At 34.7% G+C, this 16098-nt stretch overlaps 1 protein-coding gene across 13 annotated transcripts in view; it reads right to left on the reverse strand.

The window, feature by feature from the left end:
* The window catches only part of LOC110093363 (protein FAR1-RELATED SEQUENCE 7), a 35930-nt gene that overhangs the window by 6730 nt on the left and 13102 nt on the right, over nt 1–16098 (reverse strand). For 6 of the 13 annotated variants that reach the window (XM_020818221.2, XM_028693906.1, XM_028693904.1 and 3 more), the window contains 2 exons: nt 12037–12215; nt 5021–5293 (listed from right to left, as the gene is read on the reverse strand). The exons of 1 other annotated variant lie outside the window; for it this stretch is intronic. In XM_020818221.2, coding sequence (XP_020673880.1) covers nt 5021–5035 — 15 coding nt within the window. In that variant the 5' untranslated portion in view covers nt 5036–5293; nt 12037–12215. Of the gene's footprint in view, nt 1–5020; nt 5294–12036; nt 12291–16098 lie in introns of all 13 variants that reach the window. 6 more of the 13 variants (XM_028693901.1, XM_028693902.1, XM_028693907.1 and 3 more) reach the window with 4 other exon arrangements.

Consider the following 16098-nt stretch of genomic DNA (forward strand, 5'->3'; position numbering starts at 1 on the left):
ACACTTTCTAACCAAGTCTTTTTAGCTCCGCCTCTTACCTTTTTTAACGTAGGTCGCATCTAATACATCTACTCTCCTAACTGGGTCATTAGAAGGCTTCAATGTACACCGGTACACAGAGACCAGCATAATCTATCTTCCACCTTGTGTACCTTGACTACCTAGGACAACACCTACAGCCAATCAATTTGCCACTGCTCTTTGTCTCCCCTACATGCCAATTGCTTAATTACTTCCCCTCTAACACATGGGACTCTACAACCTTACACGCTACTCTACCGTGATTAATTGATTGGCATACAAACATTGACCCAAAAGCTATTTTTATTGCCAATATCTTGAATCTCTCGTGACTTTGCCTCCCATACACAACACAAGCTGTCACCTTTGTTACCTTTAGCAAGCTGGTCCATTGTCGCCTTACTCCTTGCAAAAATAACTCTCATTGCCACTCATAAACATCAACCTTCATGCCTCTTCAATACCCATCTACATCAACTAGGAGTGTAAACGAGTCGAGTTGAGCTTGAGTCACCCCTAGCTTGAGCTTAAACTTGATTAATAAATCGAGTTTGAGCTCAAGTTTAATTCTATAAGTTCAAGCTATAGCACAAGTTAGCCCATTTATAATGAAAGAGAGAAAATGATTATGATTTAACTAGTTATTATAATAAAATTATTTCAAAATGAAAAAATAAAAGATAAATAATAAAGAATAACTTATAATTAAGACATTTTTTTAAATATTTATAATAGAAAGAAAATCATTATACGGATCAATTTTTTTTATAAGAAAATGATTATAATTTTTAAAATCATTATATATATCCTATTTTAGAGTATCAATCAAGTTGGGTAAGACTTGGTTGAATATGTTTGTGGTCCAAAGTCCAAACCATTAAAATGAGCTTCAAGTTCGTCCAAAATTTCTACTAAAATAAAGTCTAATAAAACCTAACTAAACTATTTTAATTATATCACATCATTTTAAAATTAATTATTACATTATTTTAGAAATTAAAATATATAAATATTAAAAACTATTTATAATTATACAAAAAAATCCCTAAAATTCAAATTGCGCACGTCGTGCGCCATATGCCATTGTGCACAAATGGTGCGCGCCAACTTAAACATGTGCACCGCACCATTTTGCGCCATTGATAAGTATGCTTACACCTATAACATCAGCACATTCTTATACTCCGACACATCCTGCATACCCCATTTCCAACCCAAGCGCATGATTTGATCCATCAACTACACTTGAATAATCAACGCTAGTCATCATTTAGCCATCTCCAATCGAGACAAAGAAATGTTAACATGGAGTGTGTAAACATTAATATGCAACATTGCTTCATCAGACACTGATTTAACTGTGTTTTGAAATTTGGTCTAATTTCAAGCTATTTTTTTAGAAGAATTTTTATTAAATTATCTTTGAAACTTATTTACATACAATGGTGTTGAATACAATCAACACTTGTTTTACCTGTTACACCTTTATCTTTTGAATTTTATAGTTAATTTGAAATCAAGTTTGCTTAATAATTGTCATTTATTTGTTGAAGTAACGAGCATAATATTCTATTCTGAGACAAAAAATAGAGATTTCAAATTCGGTCTAAAATTTTCTTTGGAAATTCATGTAGCTTGCATTAATTAAAATAATCATAATAGAAATTTAAATCAACCTCTCGCATAACTTTTCATTCTTCATGCATCTCATTTTGCATGCCATAGCCTTGCGCATGTCTGATCTCGTCACTTTGCTTGCACAACAACCAGTGCAATATAGGTATTCTTTCAAGGTAATTTTAATGATCTAGACACATGTTAAATCAGTTTCACATACAGGAAACACTTGGGCGACTTTGTGTTGCGTTGCGCACGTAGACTGTCCTTTTCGACCACATTCGCTTGAATAGATAGGGAGAGGTCCCTCTCGAGTATTTTCACGTTTCAGATGCAACAAGGCACAATCAGACATCATTTGAGTAATTTTGCACTGCATCATGTCCGGCAACCTATGATGCATCAACACACCTCATAAAAAGATAATGCAGTGTCAGACACGGACATGTGCCAGACATGGCTGGGACACGGGTCGGACAAGACGAGTACGTGTCCAATTAAAATAATAGTTAAATTTAAATGGACACGCGTGTCCTAATTTTTTATAATAATTTCAAATAAAAATGTCTTAACATCCAATCCAATCATATATTCATCAATACAGCCATATTGTCCGTATGCTTAGGGTTTTTGACATTTAGCTCTCCCTCATCGTCAACCCTCATCTTCGTCGATTGTGCGACCGAGCAAGCCCACCGAGCGTAGAGATCACACGCCTGAAGCCCAGAACATACTCGTCTACGTCTTTTCTACGACGAGCCGAGCCTGGAAACTCCTCAACGCCCTCATCAACATCTTCTTTGAATCTACTGCTCTTTTTTCCGCCCGGTAAGTCCGACTAGAGCCGTTCTCTTCACTCGTTGGGTTTCATGTTCCTTTTTCTCACCGGTTCGTCTTCACCATTTTTAGGGCATCCAGTCTGACTTATTTTTTTGTCGCAGCCATAGGAGGGAGAGTAAGAAAGTGAGCAAATTATTTATTGTTTTAGTTTTTTTTTCCTTATATTCTTGCAAGCAAACAAATGAGCAAATTATGCACAATTTAGTTTGTTCCCTCCATTGTCTATACTTATGGTTGATTTTAGGGAAACTAGACATAAGAGTCATACATTGAAGTTATATGAGGAATATAGAATAAATTACATCGATATTTAAGGCCCAATTTATCCATATGTTTTAAAGATTCATAATGGATGTGATTGTTATACAAAGGCAATTAAAGAAAAAATATAGAAAGCAAAGAACATTTTATTTATATTGAAGTTCTTAGTATTATGAAACATTAACTAGTGTATGTATTTAGGTATCTTAGTGTATGTATTCATGACAAATTCTAGTTGATAGGATTTGTTGAAATAGGTGAAAAGTTAGAATGATATAGAAAATATTTAGAATATAAAAGATTTAAGATTAATTATATGATATCCAATGAACTATTATGGGAGAGAACTAGAGAACTATAGAAGTAAATATATACATTCTTTTTTATTTAGATTAGATGTTAAAGAAATATTATGGGAGAGAACTTGAGAAGTTAATAGATATAAAGAAGAACCAACTTTTTCTGTTTCAATTAATCAGTTTATTCTTGAAAAAGTGTGTATGATTGCCTAATGCTAAGACCTTTTATTTTCCATTCCATCAAGTTCTTTTTAAAAGCAGAATGGATGGAAGATGGATCCAAAGATGATTAGAGGATTTTGGTGATCAAGAATCTTTGGTTGATAGATGGAGGATAAATCCAAATATGTGGTAGTTGACTCATGGAGATTCAGCACCACTTCTTCAAATAATAGCAATAAAACTTCTTGGTCAAGTTTCATCCTCCTCTTATTGTGAGAGAAATTAGGGCAGATACTCATTTATTCAATCGATAAAGAGGAATAAAATAACTCCATAATGGGCTGAAGATTTAGTTTATGTGCATACAAATCTTTGTCTTCTATCAAGGAAGATGCCACTTTTAATGATAGGTGATAAAAATATGTGGGATGTTGCTGGAGATAGGTTCGAGTCCATTGATGGTATGAGAATATTGGAGATTGCAAATCTCTCTTGATGAACCAGAGTTGGAAGCAATGATATTCAATAATGATGATATTGAAAGTCAAAGATAAACCTCTTAAACTAATCCTATCATTCTCTCTACTGAGTAGTTGAAGCTTAATGTTGTACTAAATGATTTTTTACTTATATTTTTGTGGTTGTACTAGACATTTTGTACTAAACATTTTATGTTATAAGCTAAACAAGTTATCATAGCATTGATTTATTATTGTTTGTCATTTCTAATATTATGTTACCTTAATTTCTATATACTATATTAAAAAAATTATTATGATATGTCCACGTCGCACCTGTCCTATATTTAAAAAAAAAGTTGTGTCTCATGTCCGTGTCGTCATGTCCGTGTCAGTGCATCATAGCCGACGACCATCACTTTTGTCGTTGTTCGATCGAGTACCACACGAGTAGTCCTTCGATAATTTCAATGTCCCGAATGCATCAATGTGATCCATCTCGCAAACTGACCAAGATCAAATGATTACCAAAGTTCAAATGATTTCAACCAAAATAAAGGTGCTTAAATGCTCGTTTCACATGACATTGCGGTATTTCGAGTCCGTTATGCGTGACATTGTGTTAGTCGGTCATCTTTCATGTTGTGCTTGCTTGAATTTGATTTTGGCATTTATAAGAGTCAACGCACGATTCTCAAAGGGGTTCAATTGAAGTTTATCTTCTTTTAGTCCATGTAGTATTGAGATCTCATTCAAGCATTTAGTGAGCATATGCGAGCATTTATCTTTTAGTGATTAGATATGCTTTTAAAAGATTTATACAATATATATCATACTTCTAAATATCTATCAACACTCGTTTAAGTATTGGAAAGTTTATCAAAGCAACTACACACTACTTAGAGCAGTTACATGCTCTTCAAGATGTTTGCATGCGTCTTAGAGCATTTGCATGCTTCCAATGAACTTGCACAATGCATTTTCATGTTTTTCATTGCATTTGCATAATGCATTCACACATTTTTTGGTTTATTCAAATGATGCATTTGCACACTTTTCGGTACATTTGAATGTTGCATTTGAATTTGAAGGTTGTCTTGGTGCATGGTTTGTTGGACATGTATAAAATTTACATTTTAAAGTTAAACCAAAGAATGAAAAGAAGCTTAGGGATATAAAGCAAAAACTACATTAGAGAAGGAGATTTTGAATTGGTTCAAATTAGATTAAAATGTTCCATAAAATAAGCACGCTCATCAAGTTCGTATAAAAATCCTAAAGAAAATAACTTTCACCGCACATTTATTGAATTTATTCTTGAAATAAATATTGACTCTACATTTAACAATGAAGATATATCACCTTATCAAAGCACATTCGAGCCTTTTGTACTGTCAGACAATCTTTCTGCAAGTGGAGCTTTTGCTGCTACAAGTTCAACTATTGTTCCTCCACGGCCACCTACATCTTTTCATATCACAAAATAGGTGGAGTAAATCATTACAAATGAGCTTTGTATAGGCCATGATGGATCGCACAGGCACTTTGTTCACTGGAAGATTTTTCTTTCAGAAGAGGAGTCCTGGCGGAGTCCTGGGTGGCCAGGACTCCATGATATAATAAGCACCAAACCTACTGAATGATTACCACAGCATAAACTTTATAAAGACAAGTTCTTCAAACTTCGACAGAGTTGATGCAGCATAGTTTCGAATCAGATATCATACAGAGAGATAGACCAGACCTCAACCATAGGTTGTTAAAAATTTAATTAGATTTCATTTATTTTGTAAATTATGTTTTTTTATCATTTCAATGTGCATTTTATAGTTTCTAGTTTATTTTAGACTTGACCACAACAAGACATGACTCCCATCTATAAAACGGGATCACGACCTAGCTTTCGAGACATTAAATGATTGAATGCGTGATTCCCTCTAAACCCTCGTCCCTGACTACTTTCTCCTACTCTAATTCTTCTTGCTCTCTTCTCCCACCTATTCTATTCATTCTTCTTTCTCTAATGCTATCCTTCTCTTCTTCTTATCTCTATTTCTTTGTCTCTTTGCATCGCAAAACCATTAGGAACATAAGAAAAAAAAAACATTGTTCTTTCAAAAATCTAGAATTATTTTAACTGGTACAACAACAACAACAATAACATCAAGCCTTTGTCCCACTACGTGAGGTCGGCTATATGAATCCTTTTTCTCCATTGTGTCCAGTTAAAAGACAAATTCTCGTTTAAATCTAATAAAGAAAGATCATTTCTAATATTTTCTAACCAAAACTTTTTAGGTCTACCTCTACCTTTCTTAACATAAGTCAAATCTAATGCCTCTACTTTCCTAACCGGGTCATCGGAAGGCTGCCGTTTTATGTGACCAAACCATCTAAGGCGACTCTCTCTAATCTTATCTTCCACTAGAGCTACTCCAACCTTTTCACGTATATGCTCATTTCGTTTCCTATATCTAAGGGTAAAGTCACTCATCCACCTAAGCATCTTCATATCTGCAACACTTAACTTAGTATTATGCTTCTCTTTTAATGGCCAACATTCGGCACCATAAATCATTGCAGTCTCACACCATCTTATAGAATTTTCCTTAAGTTTGAGGGGGACTTTTGTATCACACAATATGCCGATGCATTTCTCCATTTTTAACATCCAATTTGAATTTCTACTGATAATATCCCATCTATTTCACCACCACGTCTCTCATTTTAAACCATCCAATTTGAATTCTACTGATAAATATCCTCACTATTTCACTACCACTCTGAACAATAGATCTAATATACTAAAACGTGTACTCTTTTAAATGACTTAATCACCAAAGTCACAATCCCCTCACTCTAGGTCTATTACTACTAAAATTACACTCCATATATTCAATTTTAGATCTACTCAAGCAAAAAGCTTTAGACTCTTAAGGGTTGACTCCATAATTCAAGTTTACCTTCAACTCCCTCTATAGTCTTATCAACAAGAAGAATATCATTAGCAAAAAGCATACACCAAGGTACATCCTCTTGTAAATGTCTAATGAGAACATCCATGACTAAAGCAAAAAGATATGGGCTTAAGGCTGATCCTTGATGTAATCCAACTGAAATAGGAAAATACTTGGTCAAACTACCTTGTGTTTGAACACATGTAATAGCTCCTGCAGAATGATTTGAATATAAGCATTATTAACTCCTTTATTTTCAAGAACTCTCCATAGCACTTCTCTTGGAACTTTTATCATATGCTTTCTCTAAATCAATAATTATCATATGTAGATCCTCCTTATCTTCTCTATATTTCTCCATCAAACCTCTCAATAAATGTATGGCTTCCATAGTAGACCCACCCAGCATGAATCCAAATTGATTTTGAGAAACATTAGTATCACGCCGCAACTTATGCTCCATAGCTTGCTCCCATAGTTTTAAAGTATGTCACATTAACTTAATTCCTCTATAATTCGCACAATCTTGTGTATCACCTTTACTCTTAAAAATATTAATTAACACATTCATTTTTCACTCATCTGACATCCTTTGTCTTCAAAACAACATTAAAAAGTTTAGTAAACTAAGAAATTCTTTCATCTCCTAAGCATTTCCACATCTCTATTGGAATATCATCAGATCCAATAGCTTTTCCACACTTCATTTTCTTTAAAGCCTCTCCAACTTCGATTTTACTAATATGTCGATAAAAACAAAAATCTTTATTTTCATTTAAGGTGCTAAGGCCACTAAAGTCAATCATATTTTCATATTCTTCATTAAAAAGTTTATCAAAATATCTCATCCACCTTTATTGAATATCATCTTCTAAGAAAAGTAATTTTTGATCTTCATCCTTAATAATTCACTTGAACTAAATCCTTACTACTCCTATCTCTTTGTTTGACTAACTTACACATATATCTTTCTCCCTCCTAAGTATCTAATCTATTATACAAATCGTTAAAAACTAAGATCTTTGCATCGAATATTATTTTTTTAGATTCCTTTAGTGCCTATTTATATCTTTCTCAATTATCAGAATTTTTATATCTAAATCAATTTTTATAACAAATATTCTTATTTTTAATCTTTTCTTGCACAATTGGATTCCAACACCAAGTATTTTTACTATTAGAAGATTTTTTCTTTGATACTTCAAGCACATCTTTTACAACATTCTTTATATCACTAGCCACTATTTTTCTCACATAATAACATTAGCCTCTTTATGCACAGACAAAATCTTAAGATCTAAAATCTTACTCTCAAAATTATTTTTTTTAATATTCTTTAAATGCCCCCATTTAATCCTAAAATATCGATTTACTTTATTATTTATTTTATGTCTTTTTATTTTAAAGTCAAAAATTAATAATGAATGTTGGGTACATAAATTTTCACTCATAATAAATTTATAATTTTTGTAATTTAAAAGATCTAATTTTCTTCTAAGAAAATAATCAATTTGACTTTTACTATATCAATTTTTATTAAGTGATGAGATGCTCATCTATTTTCTTAAAAAAATTATGAGCAATTAAAAAATCATAAGCTAAAGAAAAATCTAATATGATCATTCCACATTCATTTGTCATTCCAAACTCATGGCCACCATGAATGCTTTTAAAATCATCTACCTCTCTACCAACATGTCCATTTAAATCTCTTCCAATAAAAACTCTTTCTTCAAAATGTATCTTTTGTATTAATTCTTCTAAATCATTCCAAAATTTTAATTTTGAACTCATATCCAAACTTATTTGAGGAGCATAAGCACTTATAATATTAACAATCTTAACATCAACAACAATCTTTAAAACTATAATTCTATCATAAATTTATTAATTTTTATAATATTATCCTTCAAACTCCTATCCATAATCACACCTACACCATTTATAGTACCATGGTTTAAAATTGTGGAATAAAAGGCGCGCCTCAGCGCAATATGACCCCTTTAAGCCTCAAAGCCCGCGCAATAAATTCAAGTTTTGAGGCTTACGCTCAAGTATAATGAGGCGCGCCTTAAGGCGCCTCGCCTCACATTTTTGAGGAGCCGCCTCTAAAAAAATAACCTAATATATTTTTGTTCAGTTCGGACCCCCCAATTGCCAACGTGGATTTCCTAGTGAGATGTCGACGTGGCATCAACATTTAAACCCTGGTAAAGGTAAAATGGCAGAAAAATTTCACAGTTCACGCGGCGTTTCAGTTTTCAACTCCCGGCATACGTTTTAAGCATTCACTCCGGAGCAATTTCAAGCATTCACTCAGTTCCTTCTCAAATGTCGTCACCCCCAAAGAGAAAGGTAATTTGCTGGCATGTTTTCTGTTCAAGTTCTACGTATTTTATGCTTATGTTATGCGTATGTGTTCAGGGTTTTGAAGTTCTTCGTATTTTATGCTTACGCTATGCGTACGCGTTCCTTCTCAAAACTTTTTAAATGTTTGATACTTTGATACCATCGTATTTTCTCTATATTTAGGGTTTATGTTGAAATTTGAAACCTAAACCCTAACTAAATTTTAAGTTTTTAATACTTAAACCCTAACAAACTTTTAAAATAGAGTAGTTTGTATCAATTTTGCGCGTAGGATGTGCGTACGCTGTGCTAAGCACTGAGTACTCTATGCGTATGTTGTGCGTATATTGTGCGTACTTATACGTATGTTGTGCGTACTCTATGCATATGTTGTGCGTAATCGGTGCGTATGTTGTGCGTTTTTGTGCGTATTTTATACGTATTTTGTGCATATTTTGTGTGTATCTTTTTTTTACTAGTTTTATATATTTTTAATTTTTATTTTTCAGATATATGTTTGTCCTATTACCTATCGATGTTATGTTTCGACTTTTCGAATACAAATTTCTTCTGAAGTCGTGGACAGATTGAACCGTTTAAAGATCATACAATTTTTGCAATTTCCTGAATTCTAGCAAAATGTCTCACTTATTTATGAGTTAATCTCAATGTGGAATATTTCAAAGCAATGCTTTATTCCAATAGGTCGGCCTATTCCTTTCACTGCTGATGAAGTGGCCCTTCTTACTAGTTTGCCAATAAAGGAGAAGAAATATCCTGGCTTTTCTTAGCACATACATCAATTACATCATTGAAAATTAAGACAGACATATTGGAGTTGAATAAGCAAACCCCCCTCCCCCCCAGACTATGTTAAGAATGTTTATTATGTATTTATGTTCAAATTTATTTTTTCAACTTAACAACTTTAAAACCCATCGATTGCTTCAAAGAATAACAAATAATGAAGATGATTTTTTATCAATAAATTGAGCGGGGTCGATTGGGGAATTTTTAGTTGGAGAGTTTAATAAGACATCCTCCAAGATTTCAGATAAGAAGCCAAGATAATGAGTGTAATTTGCCCAAGATTTGCTGGCTTCTTATCTGATAATGAGGAAGGAGCTAATTGGGAGATATTGGACTCTATATGAGAGGAGGAAGAGGAGAGAGCAGTTCATCATAATGATGCTTCAAATGAAGACCCCCTTAGTGATGACAACTGACAGTGTTGATGACTTATGAGTTCTTATGTGATATGTCATTGCTATTTATTCTCAAAGATGTGATAAGTAGCATTTTTATATTTTATATATTATTTATTCATTAGTATATTACTATATTTCCAAAATTTATCATTTTATGTTTACGCAATTTTTTGATTTTGAGGCTTACGTCTCGCCTCACGAATGAAAAACACCTCAATACCCGATTACGCAATTTTAAACGACTCTTATTCGAATACCATAGTTTAAATCATAAATGACAAAAACTATCAATCTCCTTAGCCTTCTCTCCAACCCATTTAGTTTCCTAAATGCACAGAATATTTATCTTCCTATAAATCATAATATATATTAATTACATTAATTTTTCTGTAAGAAAATCTATATTTCAACTTCATATCCTAAATTTAGCTTCCTAGACTAGCTTCTTTGCCCACATCCATCCTTGATGTGGGAACCCTTACCTATTTAACACTGCAACCGAGCGCCGGTACACCGGCCCTTGCACACTTATTATTGTATTCAGGTCATATGGCGTGTCGCTTCCAGGGGACGCCCTAGCATTAACACAATTTTCTAAAGGATTCATACCATGATTATTCGACAGTTTTACGCTAGCTGTCGAATATCAAACACAACCCTCCACTTTTCTCATCCAAGACTTGGGCCCTGGCAACAATAGTGCATTAACACAATTTTTTAAAGGAATCATTTTTACTGTTGCCAAATAAAAAATGGTGGATATTTTCAGTATCATGATTTTCAAGCGATTTCACAGTTTTTTAGGCTACAAATGGAAAAAATGAGGTTCTTAAGCTGATGATAATAAGGATTTCAAATTTTTAGTCCGGTTTCAATATTTTCAAGGACACCAAAATAAAATTGTGAATCTAGAAACCTACGCTGCATTAAAAACAATTCAGTAAATTTAATATGAGAAAAAAAATGCTTATCAATTGCTTTCCACCGTAGCAAGTTGTGTTGATGTATTAAGGCTTCATTTGTGTTGATGTAGTAAGAAAGTCATCCCAAATGAAACTCAAGTACTAAAAAAAACTATTTAACAGATAAATAATAAAATACGGCTAATAATTTTTAGTAGAATTTTTAAGTAATTCTTTTTTAAATGACAATTACAAAAATCATCACATAACTGGATACTATTTAATTAACTATTTCAATAAATATACAATAAATTAAAGCATTTAATAGCGTTGGTTTATTTATACAAATGATTATTTTTTTCAAAATATATGTTAGATGCTCATAAATGAAAAAGATATATCAACTCAACACACTATTTTCTATTCATCCAAATTTGTATATGATAAACATGATAATATAAATTAATGATGGCTTCTTCTTCAAATTATTTTGAAATCCATAATTAATAAAATAAATATATTTTAAACTAATCATATAGAAAAGCATACTCGTATTGGCACCAGGACATGTGAGCCATTTGGTGGCACTGACCATTTAATCATATAGAAAAGCATACTCGTAGTGTTATTGAGAATAAAATTAGCATAAATTAGTAAAAAAATGTCAATAACTAAAATTATTTTTAAATATAAATTTACAATAAAATTACATGCATACTTATATATTTTATATCTATAAAACTTAAGTTATAAACATTAAATTAAATTTAAATGGTAACTAAAACCAAAGACAAACTATGGAGACCACCAAAACTAAAGTTTTCATGATAGGAGCAAAACCGAAACTTAAGCCGAAACAGAATTTAAATACCTAAATTGAAACGGATCAACTGAATAAATCAATAAATTCATGGAATGTAAAAAGCGTAAAAGCATTTAAATGAATCATAATGTAACCTTACCTCAGCCCAAATGCATTAACACAGCAATGTTCCACACAGCATGAACAGAAAAAAGAGCACATCCACCAAAGCAGCAGAACTTCTGCAGTGAACTAAGCTCAAACACTGGCCAACAGGATCCTCATGCAGAATGTACCATCACGGGGATAAGGCAAGGGTGAAATAGTACCTCTGAGCAACTAAGACAGGACACATTATAATTCACTTAGCAAACTGCAAACTAAAAATATGCCCTCACCAACATATCATAAATTCTGCAGGCAAGCCAAATAGTTCAGTAGTTCCTTATCAAGTACAAGGAATGCAAAACAATTAAAAAAAGTAGGTATTCATCGTGAAGCAAAGAACAATTGATAAATAGCCAAAATTATAGTAACCTATAAATACTAGATACAGAAAGAGCAAAAAAAAAAAAAGCTAAATCAAAGTAGTTCCTTGAACTCACAATCATTTAATTAGCAATCGAATAATAATGTACAATATTCCAAGGATTGGAACCCACTCAGATAACTTTCGTAAGAATAAGTAGTGCAATAAGCATGCCATTTATGTCATTAGCTCAAATGCTCGAATACTTCTAGTAATAACAAAATATCTATTTGTTGCCTTATTTTTTCATATATTTATCAGCAATTTTGATTTTTATTGAACCCCAAAAAAAATTTATATATAGGAAAGCTTCTCGTTGCACTCACAAAATCGATAGCAAAATACAACATTACATGGACCACTCATTTAAAGAATAAGCATGTTCTCCACTATAACGTGCATGATTTTTGGAATGGAAATAGATTTCTCTTTCAAAGGAGTAGTTAAATGTTGACCTCTACACTAGTGTAGGGGTCGAGTCGACTGCACAAGAAGAATGTCGAAAGCAAAAGAGCTCGAAACCATGCATAACTCACCCGACGTATGTCGACCAAAACCTAAACCGCTGAAACGACCTCAATTTGCAAAACGAACAGTGCAAATGCGTCGTGAGCAACGGAAACAGCTAAGCTCGATGCACATATTGATTGGGGTCGCCGATCGACGAAAATTTTAATTTTGCGTGCGCAAATCGAGGCGATAACATATCCGAATAACGACGATGATGTGGCAACCAACTCGATGCACGATTAGAATTTTTTTATGCTATATAATTATAAAAAATAATTTAGTAAGAGGGAGAGATTTAAAAAAAAAAATCTAAATAAAAAATCCCTAAAATACCCTCACTTAACCCACTTAAACCCTCATAACTCCCTCTCTATCTCATCTCACGGTTCACTTTTATGCCAAAACAGCCCCCCCCCCCCCCCCCCCCCCTTTCTTTGACATGAAAGGGGAACCCCCAAGCAAAGAATCATAAGATTCCTTCTCACGCCAAGCCACCGGCCTCCAAGCTCCCTCCCTCCAAACTCTCCAAGGTTTCCCTTCGTCGCCGTCGTTCGCCGTTGTTAACTCGGTCATCGCGCACCCAAGTCGGGGAAATGTTGTGTTTTAAACAGGTACTTGAAGACCCCGTGACCGCTTTTATTAGCGTGCGGGGAACGTGACTGCTGTCGCGGTGTCACTTGACACCTACTGTGACTGCCTTTCTTTGCAGCCGGAAAAACTTTATACACCCCGATGCAGCCTCCTATGCAGGGACGACGCCTGAGTGCTGCCAAAATTTTCAACATAATCCTTGACTTAGAAAATTTCAAAGAGATTAAAATCCACATAAAGTTCTAAGTCAACAAAAATAAAATACAAGACACCCTAAGCTCCCGACACTTAAAATTAAAGATGAAAGGAATCCAAATCATAACATAATCCAAGTTACACTGAACTTTAGTCGAACATACAGCAAGGAACATGACGAATGTAATTGTAATTTGCAAAATAATGAATTCCTGATTAAATGCAAATGAATGAGTTTGGGATTTGCGTTGAATAAAAAACTCAAAACATGACTTGCTTGAAAATCCCAACACAGACTTCCTCAATACTACAACTCCTTCATAATGATTATGACAATTAAAGTGCAAGCGCCAAAAGGTAATAATCCACCTACAAGCATATGCAAGGAGTTCGTCGAGACGCATTCAAATGAATGACAATAAGCAAGTAGAGTTTGTATGCAAAGATCAATAACTCGCAATGAATGTGGACATTCACGGGTGTTTGAAGCAGACAAGTAATGAATAAAATAACTTGCTTACGATCACACGACACATTCAAAGTTTATTTATTAGTCGCCATAAAGGTCCTCGAACGTTACAACATTATTCCAACCAACATCAATAAGTTGACAAATGAAGGATGCAAGATCCGACAAATGAAGGCTATAGTTCCTTGCTAATGACAATAGCCAACATTGCATTAAGAGATTGGTGAAGAATATAGCTAAACCGACGACATACTAATATGTTGTGTGCATAAATTTTACAAATCTTAGCAAGCAGTGATGACGACAAATGAACTATAAACACTGCAAATCTCCCTACAAACCAATGTTAGTTGTCTTAGGGATGCAAACGATAGTCCTCACAAGAACTGGAAGACGTGCATAGTGAATGTAGCAACATCTCTACCACTCACAATGATGCAACGTCAATCAAATAAAAGACTACAGTCTCTTACATGTTCTGAAGATTGATGTGCTATGAGTATAGCAAATTCCTAGCTAATATGCACGAAGAAATTGTTGATGGGTATAACTCAGTCGGCAGTCAACATCAATATGCAAACAAACACACTAAGCTTTCCACAAATGACAAAGCAACTGCAGATATATGGCAAGGATGAGGAGTCCTTTGCAAGCGCATGAAAGTTGATGGAGAAAGCTCACCTAGTGGTCAACATCAGCTTGCAGATGAATAATCAGCTCGTCCACAAAATAGTGGAACTCCCTACAGACATACACAAAGCAGCACACAAGGAAAGCAAATACCTATGGGTTGTGATCTATGATGCACTGACACGCCTCTTAAAGAGGGTATGCAGTGTCGGACACGTGTCGGACACGGACACGCGTCGGACACGGCATGGACACGTGTCTGACACGGCATTGGAGTGTCGGAATTTAAAACATTAAAATTTAAATCGGACACGCGTGTCCGGTTATTAAATGCATAAAATGTCCAGTTCTATTTTAGCCTTTTCCCGAACGAGAAGCCCTATTTTTTTCGGATTCCATGAAAGATCTTCTAGGTGGGACTGGGGAGAGCTTCGCAGTCACGGCTCGATCATGGAGCCCTGCTGCCGTTCGCCTCCCGTTCTTCGCATTTCTGCTCAGGCAAAGCAGAGCTCGTCTTCATTCCTTCGTTTTCGCGTTATTTCTGCTGTCATTCCCCGGCAAGGTTCGCAATCAAGGCCGAAACAGGCACCTCTGCATCGCAAGAAGAGCCCAAGACTGTAATGGATTTCGCAACATCTTCTTCTCTTCATTGTTGAAAACCTAAGGTAAGATGCTCGTACCGATAGCTAGGTAATGCTCCGGTACATCGCTGTGCCAATTCCGCTCAGAGTACACTGCTCGATACTAGCTCGGTACTTGCTAGGTACCTAAATGCTCGGTAAACGTCGTACAGATGCTCGGTACTTATAGGTCGGTAACTGGTAGGTAATGCTCGGTACTGGTAGGTAACAATGCATCAGTACTAGTAGGTCATGCTCGGTAGCTGGTAGGACCTGTTTCGGTACTGCTGCTCGGTATCTAGTACATGCTCGTATTGGTAGGTATATGCTCAGTATGACTAGTTACATGCTCCGATCCACTCAGAGTACTTCACATACACCAACTTACGAACATTTAAAACCAGCAGAAACATTCAAATTACGCCTTACACTAACATTTTGGTTCCGGGGGCGGCTGCCCCCGAACCACCCGCGAGGGCGCTGCCCCTTTGACCCGCGACCTGAACCAGTCGAACCCCGCCAGGGGGCAGCGCCCCTTATGGACCCTCCGGCAGACCGAGTATATGTTTTATTCATGTTGTGATTTTATTTTTATTGTCACTTTAATCCAATTTACATTCGATTGTATTCATATGCATATTGGTTTGTTAGCGAAATAGCTCAGGCTGCTAGGCGGGA

This window comes from Dendrobium catenatum, unplaced genomic scaffold (assembly GCF_001605985.2).
Source record: "Dendrobium catenatum unplaced genomic scaffold, ASM160598v2 fragScaff_scaffold_384, whole genome shotgun sequence".
NCBI classification, from domain to species: Eukaryota; Viridiplantae; Streptophyta; class Magnoliopsida; order Asparagales; family Orchidaceae; genus Dendrobium; species Dendrobium catenatum.